This window comes from Sebastes umbrosus, chromosome 7 (genome assembly GCF_015220745.1).
Source record: "Sebastes umbrosus isolate fSebUmb1 chromosome 7, fSebUmb1.pri, whole genome shotgun sequence".
NCBI classification, from domain to species: Eukaryota; Metazoa; Chordata; class Actinopteri; order Perciformes; family Sebastidae; genus Sebastes; species Sebastes umbrosus.
The window spans coordinates 16,095,074-16,109,830 of record NC_051275.1 but is presented as its reverse complement, the minus strand read 5'-3'; the positions used below and the strand labels follow the sequence as shown (position 1 = coordinate 16,109,830).

General features: G+C 44.2%; 1 protein-coding gene across 6 annotated transcripts in view; it reads left to right on the top strand.

Annotated features, from left to right (window-relative positions):
• The window catches only part of cux1b (cut-like homeobox 1b), a 68,007-nt gene that overhangs the window by 42,935 nt on the left and 10,315 nt on the right, over positions 1-14,757 (top strand). For 2 of the 6 annotated variants that reach the window (XM_037774631.1, XM_037774632.1), the window contains exons 9-14: positions 1,152-1,200; positions 4,200-4,304; positions 4,812-5,000; positions 5,265-5,323; positions 5,631-5,673; positions 6,248-6,344. In XM_037774631.1, coding sequence (XP_037630559.1) covers positions 1,152-1,200; positions 4,200-4,304; positions 4,812-5,000; positions 5,265-5,323; positions 5,631-5,673; positions 6,248-6,344 — 542 coding nt within the window. Of the gene's footprint in view, positions 1-1,151; positions 1,201-4,199; positions 4,305-4,811; positions 5,001-5,264; positions 5,324-5,630; positions 5,674-6,247; positions 6,345-7,652; positions 8,460-9,177; positions 9,262-9,776; positions 9,879-10,002; positions 10,557-10,668; positions 10,811-11,447; positions 11,739-11,854; positions 12,044-14,368; positions 14,634-14,757 lie in introns of all 6 variants that reach the window. The other 4 variants (XM_037774628.1, XM_037774626.1, XM_037774629.1 and 1 more) reach the window with 4 other exon arrangements.

Here is a 14,757-nt window from a genome sequence, read left to right as displayed (position 1 = left end):
CCTCGCCAAAATTTAGCGTAAGTTTGGAGTGTTTTTTAGCCTCTTTTGCGACAATCTATTATGACATGGTTGGTACCAGTGGATTCCTTAGGTTTTTCTAGTTTGATATGATACAGTATCTTCTCTCTAACTTTAAAACTGAGCCCGCTACAACCTAAAAATCGCATGTTGCATTAATGTGTTAAAGAAATTAGTGGCATTAAAAACACGTTACTATCACGTTAACTTTGACAGCCCTAAAATAAATAAATAAATAAACATACATGCATACACACGGTGTCTTTGCACTGCATTGAACACCAACCAAGCAGTGTTATGAGGATTTTCATGCATTCGTTTATTATAACTTCCTCATTCGGCAAAATGTAATTAAAATGTATCTTGGGGCACACCCACAAACACACACACACTGATTAACAGAGAGGGTAATCATATTTAAGCAATTCTTTAGGCATGATGCATAACCTATAATTTTTGCAAGCCTTACAAAAATGAACATTCATTGTGTTACCGTGTCCTTGTTCTCGAAGTTTCCTCCACATCTCTGTCATTGTTTGCAGGAAAGTGACAGGTATTCACGTCCCTCGTGAAAGAGGGGTTATTAAAAAAAATTTCCAAAGTCCAAAAAGATGTGGTATTATGGGGATGTATTCCTGCTGTCTGACCTCTAGCAAGTGAGAGGTGAACCATGGCCTCCATCCAGACCATTAGTCAGACACAATCACACAGCTTCATAGCAGATTAGTCTGCTGTATTAGGACTTAGAGCTCTATTAATGTAATCCCTCTGTTTTAGTGTGGCCTGGGTTTAGGGGCTTACATGTGCACACCCACACACAGACATGCACACACACACACACACACTTAAATACATGTATGCATGCACACATACAAGCTGTTTGGGTTATGGAGTTCACAATCAATGGATTACGGTGAAATTTAGACAGTAGCTTAATGGACACGGCACCGGCATTCTCTAAATGTGTCCTCTCCGAACAATCGCACACACACGTGATGTGTGCAGAGTGTACTTTTCTTCCTGGTATTCATCTATCCATTTATCTATTCCTTGTTTTTTATTTTGTGTGCTGTGTTTCCGTGAGTCTCTTATAAGTCACATTCTCTGTAATAACGGTAAAATGTCTTCCTCAGGGCCGATGAGATTGAGATGGTGATGACAGACCTGGAAAGAGCCAATCAGGTAACCCGCTCAACGTCATATAACTGAACATTTTACACAGCATTGTACATCACACCAGACTCCACAAGTTTTATTATTAAAATACAGAGAAAGCAACGGAGGTCTTCAACTGAAATCGTTAAAATAAAAATGTGGCATAGGAGAAAAATGTGTGTTTACTGATGCAAGTCAATTTTATTGCAAGGATCTAGTCTAGCAATATTCTATATTTTTCTTCCTGTCAACAAATGTCATGAAAAGACCAAAACCTAACGATGAATTTATTGTACTTAAAAGTATCATAATATAGTTTATTGCTCTTTGTCAAGGATGTCACAAGAGACGATACTTTGGTACCAAGTCGGTGCCAAAATTTTGAAAATGTGTTGGTACTCGTTTTGCTACTGTACCTCTGGTACCAGGGACCAGGGCTTGATACTAATGGTGTCCCATTGTCCCGGGAACGACAGAAAAATTCCCCGATAACACTACTTTGTGAACAATAAAATCCATATTGAACTCGGCAGGACGAGACGTTTGTTAACGTTAGCTGTTAGCTGCCGTTGGGCAGCACAGTCCTGCTTGGCTAAATAACAGATCTAATAGCTACATTACGATGCGTTCAATGCGTTCAATAAGTAAAAATGAGAATTGTACCACTGGTAAATTCTAACATTATCATGATGTGTTCAAATGTAATCTTGTAAAATGTTGTTTTTGGCGAGAAACTTGAGGCAGATCATCAGGGATTAATAACAGATTTGCAAAAATCAGTATGCAGGAGTGTATGTTGAAGTAAATGGGGTTTATTGTTTTGTTTTTGTTTTTTACCGTGGTATCGAATTGGGTATCGAGAATTGTGGAAATTCACAGGTATTGGTATCGACTATTAAATTTCTGGTATCTTGACATCCCTACTGGGTGACATGTTCCTTCATTATGTTGAACATGAGCACTGTAGTTATTTTTAGATGATCCCATATAAACTATCCTGCTGCCACAAATATTCATCAGGGCTCCAAATGTGTATTAACCTGCAGCTGAAAATAGTCCCCAATAAAAACACTTTTTACTCCTGTTTGAGTAACATTTGTTAAAAACTACAGTCTCCAACTGTTTTAGGACATTACTATATATTCTTGACCCTTTCTTTAAAGATTCACATCTTTAGGAACAATCAGGCTTGTGGCTGGCGGACACACTGTTGGTTTTGGTCTTTTTTTTTTTATGGGAATTGTTGAGAATACCAAAAGCATAAATCATCACCAGCCTTATCCTCTAAAATAATAAAGCTTCCTATGTTCAGAATCTATGAAATGTGGCTTACATTAACAAATAATGACTTGCTTATCACAGTGAGGGCTGCTGTTTGTTTTACATGTTTATTACACACCTCCTAAACCCGTCTAGCTGAAATAAGCCCCCTAGCGCGTCCTCTGCCCTTGTGTTGTAAATATTCCTGTGGTATCTGTTAATGTCATTGTTGTTAACTTTCATTATTAGCCCAAGAGTATGATTTGTGGCTAAAGGGGTAGCATAGGCATGTAATGTTAATATTAGCCTAAAGGTTAGCACTCCAACTATAATGCCACACACACACACACTATTCACACTTCTGATTTGAGGTTTACAGAGGATGACAGCATGGCCTCCAGCTCAGTCACAGACTTTTTATACGCTTTTATAAGGAGAAAATGGAAAACAGGATTTTTTCTCTCGCGACTAGCAGTCCAACTCCCACCCAGTCAATAACAGCTCTCAATATGGTTGCAATTAGGAACACTGTGGAATCGGCTCCCTGTAACTCCTAATGATGGCAACTTGGCTGGCGTTGCAGATGATTCCCAACTGGAGCATGGCAGTTTAAATAAAAGGCAGCGGGTATCATCTCAATTCTCAGGACTGATTTAATATTTTCAATTAAGGAAGAATCCACCCTAGTCTGCCATCGTCCCACACTCTCTTTGCATCCTCTCTGCCCTCCTCCTCTCCGTAGTATATGTTTGTTTATGCTGGAAGGGGGTGGACTTCCTTTTCATACAGACACACAGTCGGCTGGTAGAAGAAAACTTTATTCCTTCAGTCTGATTGCCTTTTTGGAACGCCCAACGCTTGTGCAGTGTGGTAAATTCAGCCGTATACTTTGCATGAAAATGATCGAGCTGAAGAAAAATGTTGAGATGATTAATTGTACCATTGCGTCACCAACAACATTATCCTCTTATGACCATTAAGTTGCTGCCACAAATAGAGATGGGACGATAAAGGATTTTATTGCGGATCTTAAAAAACACTCGCAATAAGTTGATCGTGGCGTATTTCCATTAATGGGATAATCGTGAATATCCTCACGAGTGACTTTAAAAAGCTGTCATAGTAGTCTGATTTAAAAAAGAAAAAAAAATTATCAATATAAGACACAATCGATTCACACAATGTTGATTTATTTTTAATATATCCTTTATTTATGCAGGAGGACCTAATGATTTATGATGACCTTATTTTGGGTTGTTAGGTGTTCGCTAAAAAAAAGTGTGTCCTATCTGTTATACAATAAAAACATATGTTTCTTAATAAAATGTAAGGTAAAGTGATTCCAATATGTTTTAGTGCCACTTAGAGTTTTAAGTATATTTTTGACGATTATAGGGATAATATTGTGAATCGCAATTATTTTGGCCAGGATAATCATGACATGAAATGGTCATGTCGTACCACGCCTAGCCACAAGAGAGATTGTACGTTGATTAAGGAGCATGCTGGCACTACAGGAAGAACTTTTCTTTTTCTTGGCCTTACTATTCTCGTCGTTCCGCTCTCTCCATCTACATTTATTAAGTAGGTTTTCCACTGTTCTGTGTGGCTAGCGCAAAATTGAGGCAAGCTGAGGGAACCTGTGTGTGTACGCCAAGTATATTACTCAGTAGCACTGAATTGACCATTAGATTGATAATGTTTGACAATGTTAGAATCTCAACTTGTTGATTTTTCTTTAACTTTTCCTCCTCTCCTCCTCCCAGCGAGCAGAAGCAGCTCAGAGAGAGACGGAGTCGCTCCGAGAGCAGGTGTCCTTGAGTAACCAATCCCAGCAGCTCGGCAGCCCGGCCAAGGCCGACCCCGACACGGTAACACATTTCACCGCCTCACTGATTTAATGCATGGCTGACAAAGAGGTATTGATAGGCTAAAGATCAGCTCTGCCTTTTTATGCCTGAGGCGATCAGCTGATTAAAGCTTCAACTTACGGAACGCTGTAGTCACTGATCTTAAAGGTCAGGCGTTGGCGTCATCAGTGATGTATTGATTTGTTGCCTAATGTATTGATTTCCAAGGAAAGTTTGCCATGGTGGCAATAAGTGATTGGTGTATTGATAAACTGATTTATTGGAGTATCTGCTTCATTGATCCCTCAGTGTTGGGTGTTTGTGATTCGTTGATTAATTACCTGTTTATTGATCTAAAGAAGGAGGCCTTTTGAAAGATAATCAGTACATTGATCAGCTTCTGTCTGATTGCTGTAATGATTAATTGACTGTATCTGAAAGCAGGACTTTATCCGGGTGCTTTTATGAATACTCATCTAGGTTTTTTTTTGCTCATTAGATTAAATTGCTATCCTTTTCGGCCTTTAGGAACAGCTGACGGAGGTGGCCTCCCACTCAAGTTTGGAGGCGGAGCTCAGGGCCAAAGAAAGGGAGACCGCCCAGCTGGTGGAGGACGTCCAGAGACTGCAGGCCAGCCTGACCAAACTCCGAGAGACCACCAGCTCCCAGATCTCACAGCTGGAGCAGCAGCTCAGCAGCAAGACTGCCATTCTCAAGGTACCAACAGATTTTTCGTTTTAGATTTCGTTTAGAATTTAGTAATTTTCAACTATTTTAGCTATTAATTTCTCATAAAACTATTTCTGTATTCTTGTCTTTTTTTTCTGCTTTGTGTTCTGATCACACCTGTAACTATATTCACACATTTACTCTCTCTGTTCTGTTACCTAGAGTGAAATAAGTACATGACATATAAAGATCCAAGGATTGCTTTTATTATTTAATTCATTGTCATGTCATTTCATTTCTATTTATCTTTAGGAACTGGAGGAGAAACTGCAGAAGCAAGCCGACTATGAGGAGGTGAAGAAGGAGCTGAGGTGAGGAGCACACACAGAGGAGTGTGTGTGCATGTGTGTGTGTGCAGCACAGTTCTATTTATTGCATGCGTTTGATGTCTTTAACAATGTTAAACAAGATGCGTGTCATCATTTAAGATGTGTAACTCAATTGAGTGTCCCTATGAAGGTGAAGCTTGCATGTCTGTAGCTTTACATATTGTCTCTCTGCCCCTCTATCCTTACTTTGTCCTTAAAGAGACAGAAATAGAAAAGCTAGCATACTGCACGGCAGATGTGTGTCTTTGTGGGGGTTCATATGGATTGTTTTCTCTCACTCCCTCTTCAGTATCCTCAAGTCTATGGAGTTTGGAACATCTGACTCTGTGCAGGTAAACATGACAGTTACAATCGAAGTTCATGTAATGTTGCAATAATAGTAATTAAAGGTGCTAACTGCAGGATTTGGAGCATTTCTATCGCGTCTCAACGGCTCTCAACATGGTGACGGCGAGCTGCGGTTTGCAGCTAACGATGCTAACAGCGCTAAACAGTGCCAATAATAATGTGAAAGTGCTGACAGAGATAACAGTGTTAAACCAGAGTGGGAACCAGAGGGTGGGTGCTACGTTTCTGCAACGCCGCAGTCAGACGGGACGCCGTTATCAGCTGTAACCGCTGTATCAGAGCAGTGCAGAGCGGTGGCCGTATAAGCTAGCAAGTGCACTCACATACACTAAAAGGCGCGCATGTCAACAAAGCGAGGAGAAACTCAGATTACAACATACACAGAGTATATATATATTGACTTATAATAATAAGTTGTTTGCTGCTATATTAATGCTCCGAATATTGAATTTAGCACCTTTCAGTTATTGCTCAAACAAAATTGTACATTTGAAGGGAGAGGCCGGCGCCAGGTTATTTTGAAAAGTCTCATTTTAATTCACCTGTCCCCTCCATCAGGACTCATCCAAACCTCTGGAGGTGCTGTTGCTGGAGAGAAACCGTAGTCTCCAGTCCGAGAGCGCAGCTCTGCGCATTGCCAACACGGAGCTCAGCGGTAAGTCTGCCCATATGTAAGGTCACAGTACAGGCTGGGTTCATCAACACTGGCCTGGCTGTTGTCGAAAAAACGTCACTCAGACCAGCAAAAGTGAAAGAAGTGGAGTCCAATACTCATTGGAGCTTAGATGAGGGTTCAGCTGCAGGTAAGGCTGTGAAGAGATTGCATCAGGTTAGTGCATACATACTGTATGTATGCCTTTTAGATTCTTTTTCTCTGAGAATACTTAACCATTTATTCATGTTTTGGGAATGATTTGTGTCCACTGTATGCAAAAGAAATGCAAAACTTTTATCATGGTACAGAAATGTTGTTTCTTAAGTCCCACATGTCACGGAAAGGAAGAAAATGCATTATCTTTGTATACCGCAGCAGGAGGTCAACCTGCGCAGTAACAAAGTTGCAGCACACAAAAACGAGGACATCCTACTCTCGCCCCTACATCAAGCCTCTTGCCCTCTGCAACAGTGTTTATGGGTTTGAAATGTCATGGCTTTGGGCTTGAATAGTTGAATAGCTTTGAATTGATTAACATTCACAGTAAGGGGAGCTTACTGTCTTACTCAATCATGTTACGGTCTCAATGGTTATGCATTAGAATAATATTTCTCCCAGCGATTCCATCAAGATGGATTCTAGTAGTTACAAGACTGAGGAAATATAGTTTATAACCATGTTTGTTTTGGTGAATGTATAAATGTAATCAGTCTAACTATTTGGGAAAGAAGTGGAATAACAGTCAAAACAGAGTCTGTTTTTTTGGTGACATGCATCTGTTTTCTGTTCAGCCATAAAAATTGTTTTTCAATTCAGTTTTATTGCTCCATTTTTTTTTCCCTGGATGTATTTTTTATGAACTAAAGACTGTGATACTGCATCTGCAACGGATTAATTCAGTGTTTAGGAACACGCCGCAGTAGCCTGGAAGAGGACTCACATGGTGTATTGGCTATCTAAGGATCATTTTACCCTGTCCTGTTACTTCCTCTCTGCCTGCGAGAGAGAGGGAGAGAGAGAGAGGGAGCCTGAGCCCTGGGCCAAGCTAATCTGCCTAAGTGGCACAGTGTCAATTGTTTTGTTTGTCCTTTTTTTTCTTCCAGGCTGTGGCTTACAAGAAAGGTTGAAATCACAAATGCATGGGCACTTTGTCTGGGGGGGTTTGCAAAAAAGGAAACAAAGTTCACTAATTTGGAAAAGACTTGATTAAGATAACTTTTGTTATTTTTTTTTTTCTCTCTCTTTTTTTGGAACCCCTTTTTTGTTGACTCCCCCATAATGCATGGTGTGTTTTGACCTTTCTTGTAGGGTCAGCCGGGCGAAAAGGGACAGAAGAGTCCACACCGAAGGAGGAGGCCATGCCCAGCGACCCTTCTTCCTCGCCCCCTCCTCCCCCTCCCTCTCTTCCTTCCTCCTCCCAGCTCCCCCTGTCTCGCACTCACACGGACCCCCTCAACACTGCCAACACCACCACCAGCAGCAGCGGCGAAACGCACCCTTTCAGTCCTACGGGCATTGGACAGGACTTCTACTCCCCTGTGTTCCCTCTGGTGGGTGGTAAGATGGCTTTGAACTCCCTGATCCAGCGGCAGCTGCTTCAGACCTTCTACTCCAAAGCCTTGCAGGAGTCGTCTGGGATCCCCAGCGGGGCTCTGCTGTTCACCCCCTTCACTCCGACCCTCAGCTCCATCCCTACCTCCACCCCTGGCTCTGGGTCAGCTGCCATCCCTCTGGCGGCCAGCAGTCCCCAGCCGCCTCCAGCCAGCCCGGACATGGCTCCCGTTAATGGGAGCAGCACCGCTGGCAGCGCCCCGTCCCCGTCGCCCAGCCACTCTGACGCCACCACGGGAAGTATTTTGGACGGGGAAGACATGGACACAGCGGAGATCGCCCGACAGGTGAAAGAGCAGCTGATAAAGCACAACATTGGCCAGCGTGTGTTCGGCCACTACGTGCTGGGACTGTCCCAGGGTTCGGTCAGCGAGATCCTGGCCAGACCGAAGCCGTGGAACAAGCTGACCATCCGGGGGAAGGAGCCCTTCCACAAGATGAGGCAGTTCCTAGGCGATGAGCAGAACATCCTCGCACTGCGCAGCATCCAGGGACGGCAGAGAGGTGAGTCTGTGTGCCGTTAATGTGTCCGTGCGTGCGTGGGAGTGTGTGTATGTGTGTGTGTTGCATGTGTACAGCCCTGCACAGAGCCATCGATTAGCTTGTCAATATGGACTAGCTTTTTATTTTCCTTTCTCTTTTCCTTACTCCCATCCTGTGCCACACCTGTGTGTTTTGAGTGAGTTCCTAGTCACGCACCGATCCCAAGAGCCTCTCCTAGCTATCGTGGTCAATACAGAAACCTTTCACACATCAATAGTATTGATCGGTGGGAACTAGGAGGAGGCAGGGGTACTGTTAACTACGGTTAGATTCGATTTGCCTGGGCCTGCTTTTGTTAACGCATCAGGACATTTCTGATTCTCAGTGGAACACAAAAATATTACCACAGTAGTCCTACACAAAGTCTGTGTTAAAATAAGACTGCATTCGGTTAGTATGCCCCTGTTTAATACCTCCTATTAAATATTTTATCCTCTGTCTTTGCAGTAGTTTTTAATATTCCCGTTAGAGGTAGAGGTTTGATTCCTACTGGGGCCACAGATGGTGAAGATCAATGCATTTATGGTACTATAATGTGCACTGGATGGAAGTATCCACACATTCCATATATTTGCAGAGCATTACAGGGGCACCGTGTAGTCTAGCTGTAAAAGAAAAAAAAAAAAAAAAACAACACACAAGTGCTATAACATAGTGTGTGGTATATTGTTTTTAACAGAGGGCTCAGGCCAGCCGCAGCTTAGCCGAGTGTTTCAGGATGTTCCGAAGCGGAGAGCCCTCTCCAATACAGCTTCACACACAGGTCTGTCCCCCTTCACAAGCAGAGATTTTAGCACGTTTCTGTCTGTGTGGCATGTTTGTGTTGAGGGTGAACCGTGTCTATGGTGTGTGTGTGTGTGTGTGTGTGTGTGTGAGTTGGCGTTTATTAACTTGCGGGCGGGCTTACAGATATACATGTGCCTTGAAGGTAACCGCACAGTTCCAGTGACTTGCGTCAACGGAGAAGCCAGCATGTGTATTTAGGGATTTTATTGGTAGTTGTTATTCTGTGGGGAGCATTTACTGTACGAACCCTGTGGCACGTGTGCATGTGTGAGCTCCAGAGGGACCAGAGAAATTATGACAATCCCTCCAGTGTAGTTGCCTCGTAGCTCAGCGGTGGGAATGTTGTTCTTTGTGCTGTGCTATGGTGTAATTATTTGATGTCCTTATAGGCTCTGTTATTGTTCTCTTCTGCTGCTCTGTCGTTGGTTATCTCTGCGTCTTAATCTGACGAGATTTTTCATCTCTACCCGTTCCCTCTTTCTCTCCTTCCAGGTAACATTACCGCCCGCGTCCGCACCCCAGAGGCCGGTTCAGACGAGGCTATCAAGTCCATTCTGGAGCAGGCCAAAAGAGAGCTGCAGGTGCAGAAAGCTGGTGAGTCGTAGTTTTTCTTCTCATCTCCAGAGGACATCGAAGCATTGAGGATGATACATTGTGGCTGTGAGTGGTTGTCGGCGTGTCTCACGACGACCCTTTTTTTTTTCTCCTCCCTCAACAGACCTGTCCCATGCTCAACCCTCATATGCAGGACTGAAAGGAGGGGGCAGAGGCGGGGTGGGAGGCGGAGGGGGCGGCGGATCAGATGAGGCTATCCGCTCCATCCTAGAGCAAGCTCGCAGAGAGATGGAGGCCCAACAGACTGCACTGGAGCCCCTCCTCAAAGCCTCATCCTCGTCTTCCTCCTCAGCATTGCTATCTCAGAGGGACTTCCTGAGCTCCTCGCTCACCGCCCCCCTTCCCCCTTACAACCCCCTGGCACTCTCCCTCAAGAAGCCTCCCAGCTCCCTCCTGTCCTCTCCCTCATCCCCTTCTCCCATCCTGGACTTCAGCTCCAGCGTGAAGAGAGAGGGCAGGGCCTCTTCAGGGATCGACATGTCTATCGACGGAGCTCTCAGGCTGGGTCGGGGCTCCGAGGGGTCAGCCCGCTCAGGGAGCTCTGGAGGAGTGGGTTACTGGAGAGAGCAGTGGTGGAGCAACATGCATACAGACCCCCGCAGGACCATGTCCAGCCAGACAGGGGAGGAGAACCACAACCAGGAGGACTCCAAAGAGGTGAGGCGAGGCAGAAAAAAAAAAAGCTTGTGTGTGCTTTTTCTGCCTTACTCTGTTTTTATTACTCTACAGTGGTCGCATGTCTGAGCCATTCTCCGTCTGCGTGTTTCAGGGAATATTGAGTGACAGTCTGTCTCGACACAAACCGTGGAACAAGTTGAACCAGAGGAGCAGAGAGCCATACCTCCGCATGCAGCCGTGGCTCAATGGAGACCAGGGGCAAAACACACACATCCAGCCAGCTCAGAACCAAGGTAAACAAATCACCAGCACATAGAGTACATGGATTCACACAACCAGGCTCTTTGGGTTAGGGCATTACCATGAAAGCCTGATTAGAGCTAGTGGCTAGTTGTTACTGTCAGTCTGTCACTCACACAATCCACCCTCCTCCCCCCCCTCCCTTCCACCCTTCTCCTCCCACCATCCCCCCATCCTCAGTGCTGTGGCAGTGTCAGCCAGCAAGCTGCTGGTTTGTCATGTCATAGACAAGTTAGTGTTGCAGCGCCAGATGGCAGCTCCGTGTGTGTGTGTGTGTGCGTGCGCGCATGCATGTGCGTGTCTCTCTTTCTCTCTGGGGGTGTAAACAGCAGCTAATGTACACTGACAGCTCCTCATGACTGCTCTCTTCCAGCCTGCTGAGCTGCACAGCAGTACTACACAGACAGAGACAGGGAGATGAAGGAATAGGAGGAGGAAGCCAAAAAAGCTTCAAACTGAAAACTTAAGCACCTTTCGCTGTTTGTTTAACAGGAATTAAATTAGTTGATGTAGTGTGACTGGAGTCCCTCCCAAACCCAGCAGGGAGAAGAGATGAAACTCTGCTTTTCTGACATGGTTACATGTCTTCTAACCCGTGCGATGCGTCTCGCCCTGTCTGTTCTCCTCAAGCAGAGGGTACGCCCAAGACATCAGCGAGCTGCAGCCCCGCTCCAGAGTCGCCCCTCAGTTCAGCCGAGGAGTCTGTCAACGGCCTCTTAGGGGATCCACTCGCTTCACAGTCCTCGAGTCTCAAACCCGCGTCAGAGGATCCCTCAGGTGGGGAGTCTCAGCCCGGCACCCCGCTGCCTGTCCCCGGTCATTCGGGTCTCAGCATCCAGGAAATGGTCGCAATGTCTCCCGAGCTTGATACTTACGCCATCACCAAGAAGGTTAAGGAGGTGCTGACTGATAATAACCTTGGTAAGAAACATAAGAGGTGCTGTCTGTGCGGTTCCCCTTCCCACCTCACTGATGAATTATTCAGCCTTTGAATCAGTTCTCTGAAATGACCATTTCCCCTCTCTCTTGCTAACCAGGCCAGCGTCTGTTTGGGGAGACTATCCTGGGTCTGACTCAGGGTTCTGTCTCAGACCTGCTGGCCAGGCCCAAACCCTGGCACAAGCTCAGCCTGAAGGGCAGAGAGCCCTTCGTCCGCATGCAGCTCTGGCTCCAGGACCCACACAGTGTGGAGAAACTCATGGACATGAAACGCCTGGAGAAGAAAGGTGTGTAGTAGAAGCTCAATGACGAGGAATAAATGCATACAGAGCAGCATGCCTTCCCAAAATAATGAACAAAAGACTCTGACAAAGAACGACTTTCATGTTATCTGCTTAAGCATGCATTTATTTTATAAATACATCCACCAAAAAAGCAGCGTTTGAATTACACATGCACATCTGCACACACAAATATCCTTTGTGCAGGACAGCAGAGCATGTTGTGCAGATCACAGTCATCTTGGTGTGATGTCAGTACCAATCAGGACCGCAGACATCACATACTGTATTAGATGTGACAGCTAGGGGACTGCCGGGGGCCTGCTTACTCACAGTCATCAGCACTCTTCTTCATCATCGTCATCATCATCATCATAATAATCACCAGTGTCTATAAGCTCTTATTTTTTATCATTTGTTAGCCCATAGCTCATTCTATCACTCCATCAGTCTTTATTCCTTTCTATTTGTCTGATGCGTTTAAGAATCAGCGAAGCCAAGAGGCCTCGCCCTCCTCGCTGCCTCCCAGTGACCCCCTGACTGCCCACTTGAAGCTCTCTCTGTAGAGACGGGATACTTGAACCTGCCAGTAGGCACGAGCATCCAGGATCAGTTTAGCCTGCTGATATAATCGCAGACTACGCACAAGGGCAAAAAAACACAACTGACCTTACACCAGTGTGTTTGGGGTCTGGACGGGTGGGGTTTACTCTCCATTCAACTTTGTTTCAGATTATTGACCCCAGAGTAATGCATCCAAATAGCAGCGGGGAATAGTCCTGGCCGACAGCGGAGCCCAGAGGAAAGACACGGACCTAGTCTAGAGTAACCGCATTTGACCTCTCACCCTCGCGGTACAAGCCTGCGAGGCAGCACACAACTTTCCGAGCGGTCTAACCTTGCTCTGAGGGGTTTTTCCCCTGCAACACTAATATATCTGGCAGCGTGTATTGGGGTTGAGAAAATGTCAACCTCATGCAAAGCTGCCATGAGCTGTTCATTTTCAGCTGCCCGGTGCCCCGAGTGAATGGTGCTGCTTGTTTGCTTTAAAATGGAAGAGATGCTTTCATTGTTAGAGTTCCTGAGAAAGACGATAGCACCACCTAGTGGCTGTAGATGAGGATGGCTGGGTTGTTGTTTTTTTTAGAACAGTGTCTGATGCACAATAGGTAACACAATACATTTCCTGGTGGCATGCCTTTGTCAAACATGGAACATCCACTGTGACCGACTGACTGTCTTACAGTCGGCTTTGTACTGAAGTTGAGCCCAGGATAGTGTGTTTTATGCTGATTACAAATACCGAAATCTCTGGCAATGTATATCATCAGTCTAGGGCTGCATTATTATCTCATTCATTTACCGATTATGTTCTTGATTAATTGTTTGGTCCATAAAATGTCAGTCCAGTGGGACAAATATCTTGTGTTGTCTGGCCAACAGTCCCAAACTCAAGTATATTCAATTTGATTTTCTGTAGATCGACTAATCGAGTAGTCATCTAATTAAGTAACTAATAACTGACTAATAATTCTCAATAGTTGTACTTCACATGAAGATTGCTTGTCAAATTTCATGCTCATCAACAAAGATACCAGCCTCTATTAACAGTGGTGGAATGTAACTAAGTACATTTACTCAAGTACTGTATTTAAGTAGAGTTTTGAGGTACTTGTACTTAAATTAAGTAATTCCATTTGATGCTACTTTATACTTCCACTATACTACATTTTGGAGGCAAATATTTTACTTTTTACTCCACCACATATATTTGACAACATTAGTTACTTTCCAGATTTAGATTATTACTACACAATATAAATAAACTAATAAATCATAATATATTATTATAGATTAAGCTACCAAGCAGTATATAGAGTAATTAAGATGAGCTTTCACGTTTACCAGCTGCAAGTGATGAACACATGAATGCATCAATAATTATAATCCAGTAATATAATTAGTCTGAATAGGCCATTCTGCATAATGAGTACTTTTACTTTTGGTACTTTAAGTATATTTTTATGCTAATACTTTTGTACTTTTACTTAAGTAATATTTTGAATGCAAGGCCTTTACTTGTAACAGAGTATTTTTACACTGTGGTATTGGTACTTTTACTGAAGTAAAAGATCTGTGTAATTCTTCCACCTCTGTCTGTTAACTACAGCACAGAATAAAAAAAAAAATACTAAGATTGGTGATTTTAGACAAGATCACTAATCTGCTACAGATATTATGTTATTATTAATATTCCCTGTATATATTCATCACATAAATGTATTTTCTGAGGTACTGATGTCCCCTTCTTGTTTTTGTGTCACTGTTCAGCTTACATGAAGAGGCGGCTGAGCTCCTTGAGTGACAGCCATTCTGTGGACGTGGGTCTAGTGGGTCAAGATTACATGCAGGGCTCCCAGAGCCCGGGGCACCAGCACCTGAAGAAGCCCCGGGTGGTGCTGGGCCCCGAGGAGAAGGAGGCCCTGAAGAGGGCCTACCAGCAGAAGCCCTATCCCTCCCCCAAAACCATTGAGGAGCTGGCCTCCCAGCTCAACCTGAAGACCAGTACTGTCATCAACTGGTTCCATAATTACAGGTCAGCACTTGAATGTGGACCCATTGCCCTCGAGTGTTTCTATCACAAGCTGTTCTTCAACAGGGTTTTTTAAGATAGTTTAAGTAAATCTAACAGTATGTTTGTCGCTTGTTATTGTGTTTGT